Source organism: Bufo bufo, chromosome 1 (genome assembly GCF_905171765.1).
Source record: "Bufo bufo chromosome 1, aBufBuf1.1, whole genome shotgun sequence".
Lineage (NCBI taxonomy): Eukaryota > Metazoa > Chordata > Amphibia > Anura > Bufonidae > Bufo > Bufo bufo.
This window is the reverse complement of record NC_053389.1, coordinates 498,919,216-498,940,322: the sequence shown is the minus strand read 5'-3', so window position 1 is coordinate 498,940,322 and position 21,107 is coordinate 498,919,216. Positions and strand designations below refer to the sequence as shown.

General features: G+C 38.6%; 1 protein-coding gene across 2 annotated transcripts in view; it reads left to right on the top strand.

The window, feature by feature from the left end:
* The window catches only part of ANO6 (anoctamin 6), a 120,171-nt gene extending 103,006 nt beyond the window's left edge, over positions 1-17,165 (top strand). For both annotated transcript variants that reach the window (XM_040410643.1, XM_040410651.1), the window contains exons 9-20: positions 519-624; positions 1,359-1,419; positions 2,223-2,368; positions 2,645-2,722; positions 4,584-4,809; positions 5,816-5,985; positions 7,226-7,323; positions 7,908-8,035; positions 11,622-11,827; positions 13,543-13,745; positions 14,503-14,608; positions 15,478-17,165. In XM_040410643.1, coding sequence (XP_040266577.1) covers positions 519-624; positions 1,359-1,419; positions 2,223-2,368; positions 2,645-2,722; positions 4,584-4,809; positions 5,816-5,985; positions 7,226-7,323; positions 7,908-8,035; positions 11,622-11,827; positions 13,543-13,745; positions 14,503-14,608; positions 15,478-15,684 — 1,735 coding nt within the window. In that variant the 3' untranslated portion in view covers positions 15,685-17,165. The remainder of the gene's footprint in view (positions 1-518; positions 625-1,358; positions 1,420-2,222; positions 2,369-2,644; positions 2,723-4,583; positions 4,810-5,815; positions 5,986-7,225; positions 7,324-7,907; positions 8,036-11,621; positions 11,828-13,542; positions 13,746-14,502; positions 14,609-15,477) is intronic.
* The last annotated feature ends 3,942 nt before the right edge of the window (positions 17,166-21,107 follow it).

Here is a 21,107-nt window from a genome sequence, read left to right as displayed (position 1 = left end):
TACAGCCATGCTGACTAATTTGACGCAGGGTGCGGCATATGGTATGAGTACTGAAAGGCTGACCCCCCACCCCTTTAACCTCTGCAGAAATTATGGCAGCACTCATACGTCGATTTTTAAAAGACAACCTCTGGATATGACGCTGAGCACGTGGACTCAATGCCTTTGGTCTGCCATGGCGAGGCTTGTTCTTAGTGAAACCTGTCTTGGTAAACCGCTGTATGGTCTTGGCCACTGTGCTGCAGCTCAGTTTCAGGGTGTTGGCAATCTTCTTATAGCCTAGGCCATCTTTATGTAGAGCAAGAATTCTTTTTTTTCAGATCCTCAGAGTTCTTTGCCATGAGGTGCCATGTTGTACTCACTTTTGTTGCCAGCGGTTTAGACATTAATGGCTGTGTGTTGAGTTATTTTGAGGGCACACCAAATTTACACTGTTGTACAAGCTGTACACCGACTACATTGTATTAAAGTTTCATATCTTTAGTGTTGTCCCATGAAAAGATATTTCTTTATTTCAGCAAAGAAGTCTGTGACCCTAACATCGGAGGAAACATTATTATGTGTCCACAGTGTGACAAAGAGTGTACATACTGGTACCTTAATATCACCTGTGAATCATCGAAGGTAATAGTACCTCTCTTGAATCATGTGTTATGGTTTGTCCATTGTAAAGTATTTGTTTTGCAGGCATTCAGAGAGCACAAACTTTTCTTATTTGAGGTTGTCTCACCTTTACTAGTACATTACATATTTCCTGTGACCAACCAATAATCAATATTCCTTAATTTTGAATCTTTCTGTTTCCACAATGCTAGGGCTCCATGGCAATGTCGTGAAACATTTTTTGTAATGGTAATTAATGGTGTTGCACTGCCACTGCGATGTCACTTTCGCACGAAAATCCAACTTATGTCGCAGCATTGTTGCATGTGAGGGTGCAACACACACCATTGACTATTATTATGAAAAACATTGTGCAACGTTTCTATGACAAGAAGTTGTGCAACAAATGTTGCCGTTTAGCCCGAGCCCAAGTGCTAGATTAAAGTAATTTTAAAGGAATGTTACAGTAGTGTATGAAATGAAAATCTGTTCTTTATAGTATAATTTTTTATTTGCATTGCTATATTGCATAATATCCTATTTTTATCTTTTACCCAAGGCTCTGTATATCTCAATTATTGTACTTCCTGCAACGTTAGAATTATGAGTTATGTTAAAAGTAAAGCACTAGTGCTAATTTTGCAGATCCTATGTAAAGCTATATTATTTGTACATAATACAACATTTAGCCCAATCGGGCCAATAATGAAACATAATGTCCTCTTGCTATACTGAATATTTATTTTCTGTTGCAGAAACTTTGCATATTTGACAGTTTTGGAACCCTTGTGTTTGCAGTGTTTATGGGAATATGGGGTAAGGGCTCTCCAGTTATGATATTGTACTAATTTGTGTTTTTTAGTAGTTGTAATTCTGTCTATGCAATGACTGAAAATACTGATCTCACCTTAAAATGATTGTTCCATTTGGATAATCCATCCCTACTTAGATTGAAGCTACCAACCATATATAATTCAGTGTACATTGAGGCTGCTCATAATGCTGAGACCGAGACCATCAGCAAAGCATGAAAAGTTTGAACAGGAGGGTGTAATGTAAATGGTCACTAGCCTTTCAAGAAACTTGAATTGTACAGAATTAAATTGTATAGTGAAGTATAAAAAATGTTGCACTATGTTATTACAGAAAAATGCCATTTTCCCTTATCCATTCACTCCTCCTGTTCCACCTGTTTCCATATTCTTCTGTAGCCAGCTGTAATATGATCCTTCAGTGAGCTGGCAGTGCTTCTTGGTCTCAAGACAATTTTAGCAGAGAATATAGAGTGAAGAGCCTGTTAAGTGGAAAAAGAGGCATTTTTTCACTGATAAGATCTTTTACAAAGTTGCTTGTATTGACTTATGAAAAGTTTGTTGATCTTCTTAATCATTGATCTTAATAGTTGCTATAACTGAAATATTTGATGACCATCATCAGAGTTGAAAGAGAAATATGTGGTTGGGAAATAAAAAGACTGCTTTTGTCAGCAAAAGTGGAGCATTTAAGATGCATATTTTCATGGATGATATTGTAGTGCTGTGCAAAGAATTTTGTCTGTATATTAAGATGCATTGTAAGCAGTGCATTATGTGTAACACTGTCCTTTTGATATTTAACAGTTACTTTGTTCCTCGAATTTTGGAAGCGTCGACAAGCCGAGCTAGAATATGAGTGGGACACGGTTGAGTTTTTAGAGCAAGAAGAACAGCCCCTGCCAGAGTATGAAGCAAAATGTACCCATGTCGTTGTGAATCCCATCACCCAGGTAAATTGTACGTTACTTTAAATGGTTTTCCGGGATCAGTATATTTTGCTGGACTATTTTCAGTCTGTCTGCACACCTGCTATGTGTATGGGGTGCAGGTAGACCGTCTGAGGTAAACATTTAAAAAGGGTGCAGTGCTCACACAATCACCGCAACCTATTCTCTCAATAGGCTGTCATTATGCTAATCCTGAAAAAACCCTTTAATGCTAGAGAGCTGCACTGTCAGTAGACTTGCTATTATTAAGCCCTGTCATTTTCATTCCTCTGTTTGCAGCAAGAAGAACATGTTCCTTACACAACATTCGGAAAGTGCTTGAGGATGGCTTTCTGTACAAGTGCAGTGTTTTTCTGGGTAATGTTGCTCATCTACGAATTTCTGACTTGTACAGTATGAATGGTTATTCACTGATCTAACGTGACAATCCACAACTCCCACCCCAATACCGAGGATGCCAACCAGAATTTTTCTAACTTATCCAAAATTCACGGATAGCCAACGTTTTTTTTACAGACAAATTGGGAAACTATAATGAATGATAAAGATTATAAGTAATACATGTCTCAATATACTGATAACTCATTACCAGCATTTACTGTGATCTGTAAAATGATAATTACCACCAAAATAATCTATTCAAGTACCACCAGCTTATAAAATATAAATCACAGATGCATCTATTTTTTCACAAATGCAGGGAAAAAAGTCACCTATTTTTACGGCTTGTCCAGAAGTTTCTGAACGGTTGGCAACCCTGCCCCATACTCTTATCCATGCAGTCCCTATGACAATAAGAACTATGCACATACACATGTTGTTACATATACAAAGTCTCAGGCATCCTGAACTTGGAAGTATCCTGAAAGGCACCTTTTCTTCTCCTGATTAATGGGGAACAGATAGACGAGACTTCGAGCGTGGCATGAGTGTATCCACTCCACACAAAAGCCAAGTTTTCAGTTATTACTGTTATTGGTGTGACTCTAAAGAAGTTGTCTGGGTAAAGATAATGATGACCTATCCTCAGTTATCAGAATGGTTGAGTCCCGCAGCTGTTTCAATTTGCTGCTGTGCTCACTGGAGCTCTAGCGAGTGCTGCAGGCTCCCTAAAGCTTTCCAAGCACAGCGCCATACATCTTATAGCGGCTGTGCTTGGCATTGCAGCTTTTAGCCCCGTTCACTTGAATGAGGCTGAGCTGCAACTAGGCCATGTGATCAACACAAAGTGACATCACATGGCCTAGGAAGTGGCCACGGTGCTCACAAAGCGCTTGGCCTCTTCTAACAGCTGATTGGCGGGGGTCCGGTTCTCCTCCGATCTGATATTGATGACCTATCCAGAGGATAGGTCATCAATAGTGATTCCCGCATAACCCCCATAAAGGGGCGGTAGTCCTGTTTAATATTGTTCATACATTTGCATGTAAATGTGTTCCGAGTTATGAGCTTTTCTGTTAGTAATTCACTTGAAGTACAATCAGATGCCTTCTATTCTGAAATGACTGTTTGTAGAAAAAAAATATACAATGCATTCTTCTACATAGCAAATGGACAAAAAATAGATTTTTAAATGTAATGGACCTTCAAGACCTCAGGGAAGTAAATGTGTAATATATTCAAATTTGCTTATCCCTAGATATTGAACAGAAATGCACCATGTCTGTTATAGCAGCAGAGTAGGGGGCTGTTCACATCAGCATTGCGTTTTTTTGTATTTCTGTTCCATCAGATAAATGAGAAAACAGAAAAGAATGGATATGTTAATCGGATTTAATGATGGAAACAAACAGAAAACTTTCGGTTTCTATACGTCATTGACTTCACTGTTTAAAAAAAAAATTGAATGTTTCTTTCCGTCGTGTTTCTATTAGTTTTTGCGGGGGGAAAAACCCTGCAGACAGCACTTTTTCTCCCGTTAAAAATAACAAATCTGATAAAATGAACACAAAACTGAGAACAAATGATGCCCAAAATAACATATTCAAACAAGGCATTTGTTTCAGTTTTTCTACTCCCCTGATGGAACGGCAATATGGAAAACCCAACACTGATGTGAACAAGCCCTAATAAATACTTAAAAACAAATAGTGAAATGCTTTTGTTCCTCTCCGATCACATACCCTGTTCCTATACAAGGTCAGTGCCCTCTCAGCATCTCTAGTATTAGATTTTCTCCTCTACAATTTGTATCGTATTTTGTTCTTTATTTTCACAGATTCTGCTGATAGTTGCATCAGTAGTTGGGATTATTGTGTATCGACTTTCTGTCTTCTTGGTGTTCTCTGCAACCCTGCCAAGGCACATTAATGGAACAGAAGCAATTCAGAAGTACTTAACTCCCCAGACCGCCACCACAGTCACAGCATCCATCATCAGCTTCATAATTATTATGCTCCTGAACATGGTGTATGAAAAGGTGGCAATAATGATTACAGACTTTGGTAAGAATAACAACTTTGTCTCTTCAATGGTTTCTTTATGTAAAATAAACATTGATCATCCAAAGTGACCTAAGGATTTGTCTTTCCTGAATAACACAAGTTTGGTGTCTCTGATCCCCTTGTGATCAGAGGGACCAGTGTCTGGCTATAGATTTCCCCTGCTTCAAAGCATTACATCCCAGCCGTTTATTTGAATGGCCAACTGTGCAAAGTATGGATGGGTTGAGTCCACCAGAGTGAGAGCCAAACTTACATGGCTGGTCTGGCTCAAAGAGGGGAGGTCCCAGGCAGGGCAATGCCCTTTCTAAAGTCCATACAGGAGTCCTTGATATGAGAACCCCTCTAAACATCATGGACACTTAATTTTTTATTTTTTATTATGTGTCATTTTCGTTCTGCAGCCTGCATGTATTCTAATAAATAGCAGGCTGCAGAATCCCATTGACTGTGAAATCTGTCATTTTGGCTGTCTGACAGTTGGATTGCTAGCAGCTCTTTTGATCTTCTGAATGTTAATCTAACCTAAAGTATGCTAAAATCTTAACAGATTCTTTTACAGACCTAAATGTATTTAGCGGCACTAAAATTCAGTGCATAAGATATTTCCTCTAAGATTTCATTTTTAAATTCACTTTATACAGTATATTACACCAACCACCTATTTACAGAGAGACAATTTTGATGGTACAGTTATTTTGGTGTGTGTTCTTTGGATGGTACAGATATGTTGGTGTGTGTTTTTCACAGATTTTACATGCAAAACAGGCAATCCACAATTATTGTCTTTGGATAAAAAAAACAATAAGCAATGCAAATAAGGCAATGACCAGAAAATGTGCCTAATCTACAGCTCTCTGTAGATGTGCGGACGTAAATTTATCATTCAGACATTGGCTTTTTACGAAAGCATAGAATTGGTGGCCTTTTATGTGTATCATCCTGTACTGTTAACGGCCATAACATTGTTTTAACAACCGGTAACTTTATTTATTTTTATTTTTTGCAGAGCTTCCTCGAACAAAGACTGAATATGAAAACAGTCTCACCACAAAAATGTTTTTGTTCCAATTTGTCAATTATTACTCGTCTTGCTTCTACATTGCCTTTTTCAAAGGGAAGTTTGTGGGGTACCCGGGAGATCCAGTCTATTGGTTTGGAAGATATCGCAATGAAGAAGTAAGTTGTTTTGAAATCTCTAGTGTACTGGAATAGGCTAGACGACCCATATGTTTTGTTTGTATGTTTTCTCAAAAATAAATAAAAAATCATTTTGAAATTGACAGATTTACATTAGTTTGCATCACTTTTTTCAGTAAAATAAAACTGAATCTGATTAATCAGTGTGAACCTGTGGATGAAATGGGGTGGTAGCACATAAAACAAATGGGGTGGTAGCACTACTGTCATAAAACAAAAACTGTATGAGCAGCATAAAATGTGTAGCATCGTAACTAGGTTTGTAAGGTTTTCTGATGAAGTAGGAAGGAAGTAGCTGTTGGAGGTTTATCTAATGTAGAAACCAGATGGTTATGTTTTCTGAGTGGGCATCCTCAAATATCAGATTACGTAACTATCACCAGTAAAGGTGCCCATACACCTTCAGCAGCTGTTGGACAACCGCTCTTGGCAAAAGAGGAGAAAATTCCTGCAAAACGTTGCAGTTCATGTCTTGTCAGCACAACAAAAAATGGCTGTTAAAATTTGACTTGCCCCTTCTTTCCCTAACATCATCTGATGGGGTACAGTTGGGAGGAAGGCCCCTGTACACATAAGATTGTCAAAAACAGATGGGTTTGTTCAACAGCACGCTAATGTGTAATGCAAAAAACAAAGACGAGCACCTCCCAAAAAAATTAATAAATGTACAAGTGGAACCGTGGCTGACATGTAAAAGAAAACCAACACTGCGTGTAGCTGCACTGTGCTACATGCACAAAGATATACGCAAATAGGCGATTATTCTGAATTGCATTACTCCTACATGTAGTGTTTGTTTGCTTTTCTTAATGGAGCCATGGCAGCTTTTATGGAACCTTTTTTAAATGGATCCTTACAAATCCAGCTGACTTGGGGGGCAGCATATGTTAGCTATTTGTTGGGATTTCCTGATGCATACGTCTGATGGACGCATTTGATGTATGCCACAGTTGCATACATCGCCAAAAGGCCCCCATGTTGGAAAACTGTATAAAACGCAGTATACATTTTTGTGTAGGATGTCTTGTGTATGGAAAAGCGCATCCTCATCTGTTTGGCCTTCTTGGGTAAATGAGGGACTATGGATACTTTTGACATATATGCACATCTTTCGCAGAGCATACTGCAAATGGACAAATAAACCTCACTATTTTTACAGTAGCCACAGTGTAAAACAAGCTTTATTCAGTTTTATATTTTTTTTTCATAATTTTTCCAGTGTGATCCTGGTGGCTGCCTTCTTGAACTGACAACACAGCTTACCATTATAATGGGAGGCAAAGCGATCTGGAACAATATCCAGGAAATTCTTCTGCCGTAAGTGTTTTTGCTATTGTTATTTTTGCATGACGACAGGACTGCACGAAACAACCTCTTTTAGGATACAGTAAGTGATCTCTTACTTGGTTCCCCTCTCTACCAGCTAAATCTAGCAGTCGCATATAGCTCCTGGTTTTGGTGGACTGCCAGCATTTATAAATCAAGTGGCCTACCCTCGTAGCCATCAATATCTGATCCCAAGTACCTCTTTCACCAGACCTACACAGCTTCATCCATTGTGTGTATTGGACAGAACTGGTTAATTCCCATTCACTTCAATAGAAGTAATAGTATTAAACAATTCATTGTTTTCTTTGAAACTGGCAGAGTTAGATGGAGTATTATACTCCTGTAGACCCTACTACGAAATATGATGGTGGCGACCTAGAAAAGTTGAAAATATCCATATCCAGCCCTTTAAAGATTTGCACTTATTTTTCTATTCTTTAGATGAGTCTTCAGTTGTTCTATTTTCTCTATACTGCGTTGTACATCATAATGTGAAGTAGGCAACAAAGTGTAGAATATATCAAGTATTTAGCAACAGCTAATGCTAATACAGACATTTTTTCACATTGCAGCTGGATCAAAAATCTTATTGCAAGATGTCGTTCTTCAGGTATAGAAACAGTAAAGCCTCGGTGGGAACAGGATTACCATCTGCAACCTGTAGGAAAATTAGGCTTGTTTTATGAGTATCTTGAAATGGGTAGGTTGTTTATACAGTTTTTTTAGCCATCTGTTTGTAGCTTACCTACAGTTTCAGAAAACTTTCGATATGTAATTTACACATTAAAGGGGTTTTCCAGGCTCCTGACACTGATGATCTATACTCAGGATTGGTCGCCAATATCCGACGGGTGGGGATCTGACACCTGCCACTCCCACCAATCATTTGTTCCCTGCAGTCTCCTGAGCTGGACCTAGCACTTTCAATGGCGCAGGAAGCACAGCCCTATTCAAAGTGTAGTTTCCATGTCAGGTAACTGCAGCTCATCTCCCATTCACTTCAATGGGAGCTGAGGGCCAGTAAACTGGCACAGCCACTATATTTTGAATGAAGCTGTGCTTCCTGCTCCTGTCAAATTGCTAATTCTGGCTTCGGAAGTTGCAGGAAATCGGTGAGAGTGCCGGGGGTTAGACCCTCACCAATCTGATATTGATGGTAAATCCTGAGGATAGGTAATCAGTGTCAGGAGCTTGGAAAACCCCTTTAAGTTTTGATTGGTGGAGTTCCAAATCTCTAGAATGAAGCTGCTAAAGCTCTTGAGTTTACCTAGAGATTAACCCGTTTGCTACCAAAACCCGGAAGCTCGCGCTTCCAAGCTTCCTACCGACATCCCCTGCGGCCAATGGGGATGTCGGTAGCTGCTTCGAATGCTGTGCGTCTCGCTGAGGAGACCCACAGTATTCATGCTGCAATTCTTATATTGGCCACCAGATGGCAGGCCAACATAAGAAATGAGTAATTGACAGTAATAACCTAATTAAAAAAAAAAAATTATTTTATAGGCTCATATGAGCTTCAAAATCATTACAAATATTTTTTTTTAAGTTAAAAATATATAAAAAATGTATACGTTTTAAATCACCCCCTTTCCGTATATAATAAAAAAATAAATACCTAAATAACAAAAAAATATAAACATCATGGGTAACACCGCGACCAAAAACTCCCGTACTATTCAAATATAAAAATATTTTTCCAATACGATGAATGGTGTATTTTTTCATGGCTTCTTTTACCCAAAAAATGTAATAAAGTGTGATCAAAAAGTCACAAAGACTCAAAAAAGCACAGATTGTCCCGCAAAAAATTAGCCCCTACACAGCTCAGTAGACATAACTGTAAAAAAAAAGTTATGGGGATCAGAATATGGTGATGTAAAAAATTCAAATTTTTCAAGGTTTAAATTTATTTTTACACTATTTAGACATAAAAAAACCTATACATATGGGGTTTCGGTGTAATCATACTGATGCAGAGAATGAAGGGCATGGGTTAGTTTTGCCGCAAACGAAACGCCATGGGAACAAAACCCGTAAAACAGTGGAGGAATTGCATCTTTTTTTCCAATTCCACCCCATTTGGAATTTTTTTACCGCTTCCCACTACATTATATGCCATAATTAATGGTGGCATTTGAAAGTACAACTTGTCCCCTAAAAAAATAAGCCCTCATACAGCTATGTGACCGGAAATATAAAGTTATGGCTCAAGGAATATAGGGAAGAAAAATGAAAACTAAAAAACCTCCAGTAGTAAAAGGGTTAAGACAGTTGATGCAAGTCTGTTGGCTGTCTTCTGCTCTCTTGAGTAAAGCCAAGATAAGCTGACATGTTCCAAAACGGCTTTCCATTGTAAGGTTATGTTCACATGATTCTTTTTCTGCTGTGTAATCTGCTATGAAAACACCATTGACTGCTTGCCATTGACTTTTTTCACCGCAGATTTCAAATCCACTTGAGAAGTGGCATGCTAATTCTTTCAAGCAGATTTTTGCTGTGTTTCCCGTAGAAGACAATGGAGAAGGGCTAAAATAGCTAGTGTGGATTTTTTTTGTGGCATTTTCACCACCAAAAAAGCGGTGTTCACAGAGACAGATCATCCTACGGATCTGGTTCTGTCATGTGGACTTTGTCCCTATGAACCCAGCTTAACCCTTTCCCGCCAAGCGCCATACATGTACGACGTTGTGGAGGTCTTTAAAGATGGCGCCTGCTCGCTAACGCAGCCGGCGCCAAAGCTGCCAGGTGCCTTCTGTTATAAACAGCAGACACCCGGGACTAATGTATGCGATCTATCACGTTGATCACACACATTTAGCCCCTCAGCCACAGGCCGTTTAACCCCTTCTATGCTGCGGTCCATAGGGACCGCTGTATGGAAGGGGTTGAGAGATGGAGGGAGCTCCCTCCCTCTCCCATCGGGCTGCTGCTGTGCTGTGGCAGCCGCCCGATGCTTGATGGGCTAACAGAGGGAGGGAGCTCCCTCCTCCATCGGGCGCTACGCTGCTGTGGCAGCATCCCGATGGTTACCATGGCAACCGGACGCCTTCACAGGCATCTGACTTGCCTTGGTCTAGCTAATCAGGCTTCTAAAAATGTACCCCAAAATAGTACCAATCAAACCGTCACCTCATCCCTAAAAAATGAGCCCCTACGTGAGACAATTGCCCAAAAAATGAAAAAAATATGGCCTTCAGAAAATGAAGACACAAAAACATGTTTTTATTTTTATTTTTAAATGCTTTTGTGTAAAGCCAAAATAAATTTTAAAAAATAGACAAATTAGGTATCGCTGCGTCCGTAACAACTTGCTCTTTAAAAATATCATACACTCTTTTCATATCATACACGTGTAATATTGAATGATCAAAAAATAAAATATTATGTACCCAAAATTGGGACCAATAAAAATGTCAACTCTTTCCGCAAAAAATGAGCCCCTGCACAATACGATTGGCAGAAAAATAGAAAAAATGTCTTTCAGAAAATGGAGACACAAAAACATAATTTTTTTTTTTCAAAAGAGCTTTATTATGTAAAACTGAAACAAACAAAGAAAGTAGACAAATTTGATTTCATAGTGTCCGTAACAACCTGCTATATAAAAATAGCACATGATCTACCCTGTCAGATGAACACTGTAAAAAAATAAAAGCTGTGCCAGAACAGCCATTTCTGGTTACCTTACCTAACAAAAAGCGTAATATAAAGCAATCAAAAAATCATATGTACCCAAAAATGGTACTAATAAAAACATAAACTCTTCCCGCCAAAAAATCACCCCATGCACAAGATGAATGGCAGAAAAAAAAATGGTACTAATAAAAACATCAACTCTTGCCGCCAAAAAATCACCCCATGCACAAGATGAATGGCAGAAAAAAAAAGTATAGTTTCCAGAAAAAACAAGATTTGTTTTGTTTGGCCATGGATGTCATGTGATCACTCCTCTGAAGATGCTTGCTGTGATGCATGCTGGGATTTTTACTTTCACTTTGAAGATGTTCCGCCCACACAGCCTCTCATCAATGGGAGCATGCTATGCTGAACATATTAGAAAAATTACATGTACACAGTGTATCTCTCATGATGCAAATACCTCGTGGCTTTAGTTATTATCTGGGGACATTTTTTTTTTTTTTTATGCGTATGGTGGCCAACCCCTTTAATTTATTACAATCTAAGTGTATCATATTTTTATCTGCATTTTTTTCATTGGTACCATATATTAGGATAGCACACAATGCAGGACCAACCCATTTACCTGTCTCTCTCCCTTCTGACAGTGATCCAGTTTGGATTTGTTACGTTGTTTGTGGCGTCATTTCCTCTTGCTCCCCTTCTGGCCCTTGTGAATAACTTACTGGAGATCCGGGTGGATGCCTGGAAGCTCACCACTCAGTTCAGGCGTATGGTCCCTGAGAAGGCACAGGACATTGGAGCCTGGCAGCCAATCATGCAAGGAGTGGCAATACTTGCTGTGGTAACAAATGTAAGTGTGCTATTTCCTCATCAGTCGCAATATAAAAAAAAATCTCTGCTGCAAATATGCAGCCTTACATTTTGCATATGATTTCCCCACAAGTTGAATGTTGTCGAGGGCTCAGAGATGTTCTGGACAAAAGGGTAGAGAGAGAGAGTGTTTGTCTGTTTAGAATGGAAATCAATGGTATTGCTGTAAAATGATTGGAGTAATAACTCACTGTATGACCGTCCACACGGCCAGGCCATGCTGTGATCAATGAGACCACGCTGTTCAGCTTGTCTGCATTGTTAATGGCCACACAGCCCCTGCAATAGAGCACGGCCATTAACAATACAGACGCACTAAACAATGCGGTCTTCATTCGTTTAATAGGATCCCAAGCGTGCTGTGTGGTCGTACCCTCAGGGTAAAGTTAAAGAAGTTACATTTTTAACAAGATATACTAAAACGGTCCTCAATTTAGGCTACTTTCACACTCTCGTTTGGTGCGGATCCATAATAGATCTGCACAGACTGATCCATTCAGATAATACAACCGTCTCCATCCGTTCAGAACGGATCCTTTTGTATTATCTTTAACATAGCCAAGACGGCTATGGTGGACGGATCCGTTTTCTATTGTGCCAGATTGTGTCATAGAAAACGGATCCGTCCCCGTTGACTTACATTGTGTGTCAGAACAGATCCGTCTGGCTCAGTTTCGTCAGACGGTCACCAAAAAGCTGTGTTTTGGTGTCTGCCTCCGAAGCGGAATGGAGACTGATCGGAGGCAAACTGATGCATTCTGAGCTGATCCTTTTCCATTCAGAATGCATTAAGGGCAAAACTAATCCGTTGTGGACCGCTTGTGAGATCCCTGAACGGATATCGCAAACTGAAAGCCAAAACGCCAGTGTGAAAGTAGCCTTAAACGTTAAATATAGTTAAATTGTTTGGATTTTACATAGTTGAACCACTTAAAATGTTTTCTTTAGTAAGTGTGATTGAGAACTGCTGTCACTTTATTTGTAATGAGATGTGCTTTCATTGTGGCCATTGCATCTGAGTTCATGAAGTTCCAGATGATAGAAAGCAGATTCTTTAGCTTTATTTTGTTGCATAATAAAGAGTATTCTGGTTGGTACGAGTTACAGGATAGGGGATAACTGAGATCGGTGGGGGTACTACTGCTGGGATCCCCACCAACCATGAGAACAGGGGCCCCGTATCCCCTGCAGGCCCTTTGCTAGTGGCTAGTGTGCAGAGGTTGGCCCATTCCTATTCTCGATGCAGCATGAGGTAAGGAATTGTATGTAGCAGGTTTTACTCGAGCAAAAATGTGGACTAACATGTTGAAAATCCTGGAGTCTGCGGTTCTTCTTTTTCATATAAGATGGTAATTGGAGGAAATCTTATGACATATGGTTATACTTTAGCATGCTCCTGTACTGAAATCATGTTTGTGTCACACATAATCGAGTGTGTACACAAAAAACACTTCTGTCATTATACCCAAGAATAATAGGACAAACAGCATATCAGTTATCTGGGGACTGGTTCACAGCATTCTTGGGATGGAGGGGATGGCCCACCTGAGTTTAGCACCCCCTCTCCATCTGCCACATAGGATCTGTGAATGTATAGACTTTTGGACACAATGTGTCTCATATACTGTACATGTTTGCTGATACACCTCAGACTGCTCCTAAAAAAAAGTTTCCTTTTTGTTTCTCATGCTGCAGGCTATGATCATTGCCTTTACGTCTGATATGATACCTCGCTTGGTTTATTACTGGTCTTTCTCTATTCCACCCTATGGCACCCATTCTTCCAACACTATGCAAGGGTACATAAACAATACACTTTCAGTCTTCAGTATATCAGATTTCAAAACTGAGAGCAGACCGGTTCCACCGCCTTGGTTTGGCACAGAAACGACATGCAGGCAAGTACTGACCGAATTTCCCTTAGTAAACATTACAGTCCTATCTTTCAGCATCTTTTGTAGCATGTTTTAACCCCTTAATGACCAGTATGTCTTGGTCTTAAATGACCAGACCTTTTTACGCTAATTTTGCTAATCTTGGTGATTTTGCACCCCTATCGTTTTTATTCTTAGGCCAACAAATAATTTTAGTATTTTTTTTATGACACATAGGGCTGTTTTATAATCTTTTTAGTTTTAATGTGTAAAAGTTTTTTTTAATTGGTGGTTATTGTTTTAGATTTAGACTAAAAGTGTTAGATTACGTTTCCTATTTTATTTCAGTTGTTCTGATATATAATAAGCTTAGTCTCAAATTACATGGCAGCTGGGGTGACCGTTTGCTTTGGCGTTGCTGTTTTTTTTTTTTTTCCCTTTTATTTATTTTATTTAGTTTTGTATATATTCTTTTACATATGCCCCCAATGAGATAAAAAAAAAGACCTCTGGGAGACATTCAGTTTTTTTAATTATTTTTTATTTTGGCGTTTTCCACTGTTACTGGGACATTTTTACAAATTGGATATTGTAGAAGGAGGTAGAAACTAAAGAATGCCAAATTCTATTTGTATCTTCACATGGCATTTATGTCAAGTATCAGTATGAAAGTTCTTGTAGGCAGTAAATGCTAATTATACATAAGGCAGGCATAGATTTTTTCCATCTTGTGGTTACTGCTTGGTATTACATGTGACTAAATATTTTTAACACTGCTCAGGTATCGTGATTTCCGATATCCACCTGGCCATGGACACCAGTATGAACATAGCATTTTTTACTGGCATGTGATTGCTGCCAAGCTATCTTTTCTCATTGTAATGGAGGTAAGCGACTCAAGTTTCTGTTTGTCTGTTGGAAATATGCTGTTTTAGGCCCAATTCACACGACCGTGGAGCCGCTGTGCCCGTGTTGCAGATTGTAAGCTACCGGTCCGCAGAACACAGGCTCGGGTGTGTGCTCTCTGCATCGTGATGTTGGCCCATTAAATTCAATAAGTCTGTGATCTGCAAGATGTGGCAAAGGAGAGGACATGTTCTATCTTTTGTAGAGCAGAGGCACAGACCTGGAAGCTCACCGACAGCCTACTGTATGCTTTTGTGTGCTTCTGGGTCCGTGCCCCTGCATCGCAAAAGCTAGGATGTGTCCAATCTTTCATGCCATTGTGCGGATTGCTGACCCATTAAAGTCATGTGATGCATAGTGCATGCTCCCGGTGCCAGTGTTTTGCGGACCTATGGTTTGCAGTCCACAGAGCGAGCATGATGGCCCCACGAATGTGTGAATGGGGCCTCAAACCACCAAAGCCTTTTACAAATCTTTTAACTTTCCACTGTTTTTTGGTTCCCACTGTAAACGCACCACTTTAGGCTCAATTTATCCAATGTAAAAAAAAGAATACTAACAAGTGTCTCAAATAATAGCAACAGTATTTCAAACTATCCAATTATTTTCTTTTTTTATATTCGTGTAATCCTAAATAAAAATGCTAAAAATTTAAAGAATCATTTGATTTGTGAGAGATCTTTGCAGAATTGTGGACAACCCCTGGGGCAGGGAGTTGGTCAAGGTGCAGACAAGATTTGTGCATCTGGTGATTTAATTACAATATGCATTGCCTTTAGTGAAATATCAGATTAATGTGAATTGTATATTTTGCATTTTATTTTCTAACACTCTCTTCTCTTTTCCACAGCATATTGTCTACTTTGTGAAGTTTATTATATCATACGTTATCCCTGACGTCCCTAATGAAACCAAAGAGAAAATCAAGAGAGAAAAGTACCTCATACAGAAGCTTTTACATGAGAGACATCTAAAGTTGGTGAAAAAACAGATGGGAAATTTGGCTGATAAAATTCTAAAAGGTGTAGACAACCGGACTATGGACAAGTTAGATTAGACCTCTATGATTTGTTGGTGACGGTTACTGAGGACAGGACATTGTAGTTGCTCATCACTTCACATCAAGCCTTAGAAGTGTGTCAAGAAAGTTTACGGAGAATAACCAGGAATGAGAAATAACATGTCTATGCATTATATTACATATAGATTATACAACTTTACCAATAATCAATGTCCAGTTTTAATCAAAACAACTGCATTTCATTTGAAAATGGTGGTTTTCATATGTACACATTTTATATGAAGTTTTACATATATTTTATATTTGTATTCATTATATTCTCAAAGTGCTTTCCAGTTGGAAGGATACAGTTTACTAGAATGTTATTTTAAGCTGAAGAATTACCGTAAGTTTTTCCTTCAAAGAACCTCAAACCAGTTTCTTCTACATAGCCATCCAGCTGATTATTAGACAATAGAGCATGATTCATCACTCAGAAGTTCTTTTTTACTTTTTAAGATGGTTGTGTTTTATCAGCCATGGAACACCAATCCAGGAAGCTCCTGGAGATATTTTTCACACTACTCACTTGAGCACTCAGAGCTCCTGGTGTGGCTCCAACAGATCAGCTGGCACTGCTTCTAGACAAGAGCACCACTTACAGTTAATCAGAAAAGCACTAATGGGGCAAAAATGTGGTGTCTTCTTATGATTATACCTTGTTATGAGTCAAATGAGCTCGTCAGTATAACCAAAGCTGAGGCTGATGTATACTAGTTGCAGTTGCATGGCCTTGCACTTAATTCTTATTTACTTGTTAGCAATTAATTTCAAAGGTAGTCCACATACTTTGGTGACGTACAGTATATATTCACCCGTGTCATCCTGCTGTTTTGAGTATTGCTTGGGAAATCACATGTGACATGAAGGACAGTTCAACTAGTCACACATGCATCAAAAGGGACAAAGCCACTATTATACCAAGCAGCATGGTGACAAAATACCTGTGTTACTTTTTGTGTGCCACTATATTCCATTCAGTGCCACAGCTGGATCTATGGAGTAACTGAATAGGTGTTTGACTACTATATAATTCTATAACCAGTGCCATATTTGACTAGAATGTGTGAAATCGCCATCATAAACACTGTGGTACCCCTGTTATTAAACTTATCATTTCAAGTGGATTATTTAACTAGGTTATCTACATAAAAAGACTGTAGATGTTACATGTGCAGAATGTTATCTAGCATATTACTGCACATAATCTAAGAAGTTGTACACAGCAGTGATTTACTCAAGGTTTATAAAACATTTGCGTTAAATCCAGTTTCAAGAATGTAATGTCAATAATCACTGCATTTTCTCGAATATTTCACAGCCCATTGACACATCATGCTTGTAAAGGAATTGGTGTGTCTCTTATGTAAGCGCTAGAGATGAGCGAATTTCAGGTTATGAAATTCGTTCACTCCCCTGCATAACGGAAACGGGACGGATCCGTTATGCAGGCCATAAACTTCTATTATGACGGAATGAATAACGGAATGCCACTAAAGGCATTCCGTTGTGCATTCCGTTATAGAATTGCGTTATGGTCCGTGGTAACGGAATCCATAACGCAATTCACCTTTTGCCATCAAAATATGAAATTCGCTTATCTCTAGTAAGTGCACATTGTGGTGATTTAAAAAGTGCCTGATTTCATTCATCCTGTATGTATTGTAATTTGTATTATTATTATTTTTTCTATGTCATATTCTAAGAACCGCTGATCTGAAGTCACTAACTGGTTCCTTTAAAAAGCTTCTTTAAAGGGAATATCTCATCAGAAATTGACCTATTGTTTAAATCACGTTTTTATATTTAACATATTTTTTATTTTCCATGTCATTATATTTAAACGACCATAAAATTCAGAAGTTTTCTCACTGGCCACTAAGCCCAATAATAGGGCCACTTCTTGATCTGTACAGATCACTTTACTGCAGTTACCTGATGTCACCTCTGTGTATAGATAGGACCGGATCCACTAATCGCAATAGGCGTCCAGTTCTTTTTGCATTGTTGAGGTCACCAGTGCTTTCTTTCTTTCAGGATGTACTAAACTGTAGATTTTTCCACTCCTAATAGTGTAGCAATTTCTCGGATGGGTTCTTTCTGTTTTCGCAGATGATGGATGGCTTGTTTCACCTGCATGGAGAGCTCCTTTGAACGCATGTTTACTTCTCAGCAAAATCTTCAAAATGCAAGCAGCACACCTCAAATCAACTCCAGGCCTTTTATGTGCTTAATTGAGAATGAAATTATGAAGGAATTGCCCACACCAGCCCATGAAACAGTCTTTGAGTCAATTGGCCAATTACTTTTGGTCCCTTTAAAAACAGGGTGCCACGTGTAAAGGAGCTGAAACTCCTAAACCCTTCATCCAATTTTAATGTGGATACCTTCAAATGAAAGCTAAACGTCTGGATTTATGTCCATTATATAACTAACTTGAATATGTTTTAGTAAACAGGTAAAAAAAATATATATATTGTCAGTGACCAAATATATATGGGCCTAACTGTATATGCTCAAAATTTAACAAAAAGATGGATCCAGCCTAACAATAGGCAGTGGACTGCAAATTGGATGATAATGAAACTCCTAGTGGCCATGATATTACAGCTTTTTTCAGGTGGATGCAGGCAAGGTGGAAGTAACCACAGATTTATTTTTATTAAGTGATTTAGAAATGAGCTAATTATGCCTTTCTCCGTTAAATTGTGTGAAAGTACAGTGACTCTTTAAACATTTTGGATGAGGTTACATGTTCACTATTCAAACTGTGTCAAAACGGCACTATTGTTTGACAGACCAGATCATATTGGCGCTATACAGTGACAACAAAAGCTGCTGTTATTGCCGTAACAATACTACCACTCCATTTACAGACAGCAAAGTCAGCCATGTAGTCTAGTTTCAGCTCCTCATGTATATATTTACATGGTATATTCTGTAATTTTGAAAACTAGATTTAAGTGCCTACCCTTTATGGATGAGGCAAACCAATACGTAATATTCGTTTAAAGTCTGGTTGTGACTATAAAGAAAAATACACTTTGTTTCTGTTTATTACATTAGGGCCCTGATGAAGAGTTTTAGGCTACTTTCAAATATGCATTAAAACTATCTGGCAGGCTGTTCTGGCAGTGGAACAGTCTGCAAGGTTCATCGTTTCTGGCCTAGCAGGATAGGGCTGGAGGACTGCCAGACCCCTTTTGACTATAAAGAGATTCAGCGGGGATCCAGCCTGTTTAACTTGTCCAGACAAAAAATTGTGCTTGTACTGGTTTTTGTAGGCCCAATCCTTGCACTCATGCCGGAAGCCGTCTGGATCCCCGCTCACTTCCATTATAGTCATTGAGCTCCGGTGACGAACAGCAGTATTCGGCTACGTCGATACAGTGAACTCAGGCAGGCTGTTCCTTTGCTAGAACAGCCTGTCGGATAGCTTTAACGCATATATGAAAATAGCCTTCCATCACACTTATATTCACTTTTTTACACCATCTTAGTTTTTTGTTTTGTTTTTCATTTAAATGTTGTATTGTAATATGTATAGTTAAACAGTTTACATTTATGTAACCTGCTTAAATTAAAATAACTTTCCTAATCCAAGACCTTGTCCATTTATTTATTTATTTATTTATTTATATGTCATTTATATTGTACCTTGTGTTGTGTACCTTGTGTTTTCATTATATTGTATTGTGTACAGTATAATATTTCATTGCACGTGATATCATTATACCGGATAGTATAAATGGACTATTGTGTGGCACTACCATAGTCTTAAATGTTTTATTACATATAAATATTACCAAAAATGATCAGTTTAAAGTGTGTCCAGACCTTGTGGACTGAGTACTATCAGTGGCAGGTGCATTCTGTTACCTCACTCAAATGGTGACTCCGATTCCTGCCATTTACGGTAACCCCCATAGATACCAAAGTCAATGCTGGCAGAAGTGTTGCCAACATAGAAAAAAATTAAAGCAGCTCGGCACCCTCAGATATCTGACTGAAGTTCAGCCAGTGCATGCCTTGGGGTGTGTCTGATCCAGCACATGCAGTGTGATGTGTAATTTAATCCAAAGGAAAATGCTTGAGAAAGGCTAATTGTAGCCGAAACATTGCATTACTAGATTAAACTACAGTAATTAAACTCAACATCACTGCTACATTGAAGGTGCACTGCCGTTTTGACTTACAGATGTACAGCACTGCTGCAGCCAATCAGTGTCCTCTGTAGTAGACCACTGAGGACAGTGATTACTTCAGCGGTAATGTGCCAAATACTTTCAGATCCCCATTTTAGTCATTTTAGACCATTGAGTGGCTTGTCCAAGATTTTTTATTTATCTAGGACAACCTCTTTGAAATGATAGGGATACCCATCAGCATTGGTGGAAAATGGTACAACAAGCGAGAGGAACTGCCAGCTGCAGTGATAGCAAAACATAAATCTTTATAAGGGAATGGTTCATGTAATTTTGCCATCATTGGATATAAGTATGTACTACAAAAGTAATGTGTTTGGTCTTTTTTAAAATGTAGCTTAGTTTTTGTTAAAACAATACACATGGGGGAGGCCATATTGGAAGCACACACTTTCTTGTATTGTTTGTGGCAGAGGAATGGGTGGTTATTGACAGAAAAATGTCAGACATTTTGGTTCTCCAGGAAGTGATGGTATACAGCCCCTCTCCCAAGACCAAGAACTGACGTGGGAGCAGCATACAGTCTTATTTTTATATGCCTTTTCTAGGCCTCCAGTGGTACAGTAGAGCTATTGTTAACACATCCACCTTCTATTAATGTAGATAACTCTACTCGTTCTCTCCCAGTCTATACAACACAGATAGGTGGCTCCAGAAAATAGAAATTGTCATCTTAGTCTGTTTACTTTACTGGGCAGATTAAAATCTGGAATATAAAAAAAGAAAGTGAATATTTAATGTCATTCTTTTTAAGACATCGGAGATTAGAAAGAGTTTTCTGCATGTGAAAGGGGGCCAAGCTGCAATGTCAGACAGCCCATGGACAACAATGACTGTGTTCCAAGAAAAACAGACCTTTTATTTAAATATCTGACACCAACTGTAGGGTATGTTCACATGTGTCAGAGAGGGTTGCAATTCTTTTTTTTTTTTGGACAATTTATCCCAAAAATCATGGACATACAACATTTTTTATGGACAAATTGGAAAACCATAATGAATAATATGGATTATGAGTAATACATGCCTATAGCTCAACATACTGTTAAGAACTTATTACCAGCATTTACAGTGAGCTGTAAAATGATAATTACAAAGTAATCTAGTCAAGTACCACCAGACTCAAAAAAACAAAACAAAATTAGACGTATTTTTTTTTCACAGACACAGGAAAAAGTTGCCTATTTTTTTTTCCCCATGCCTCCACAACGTCAC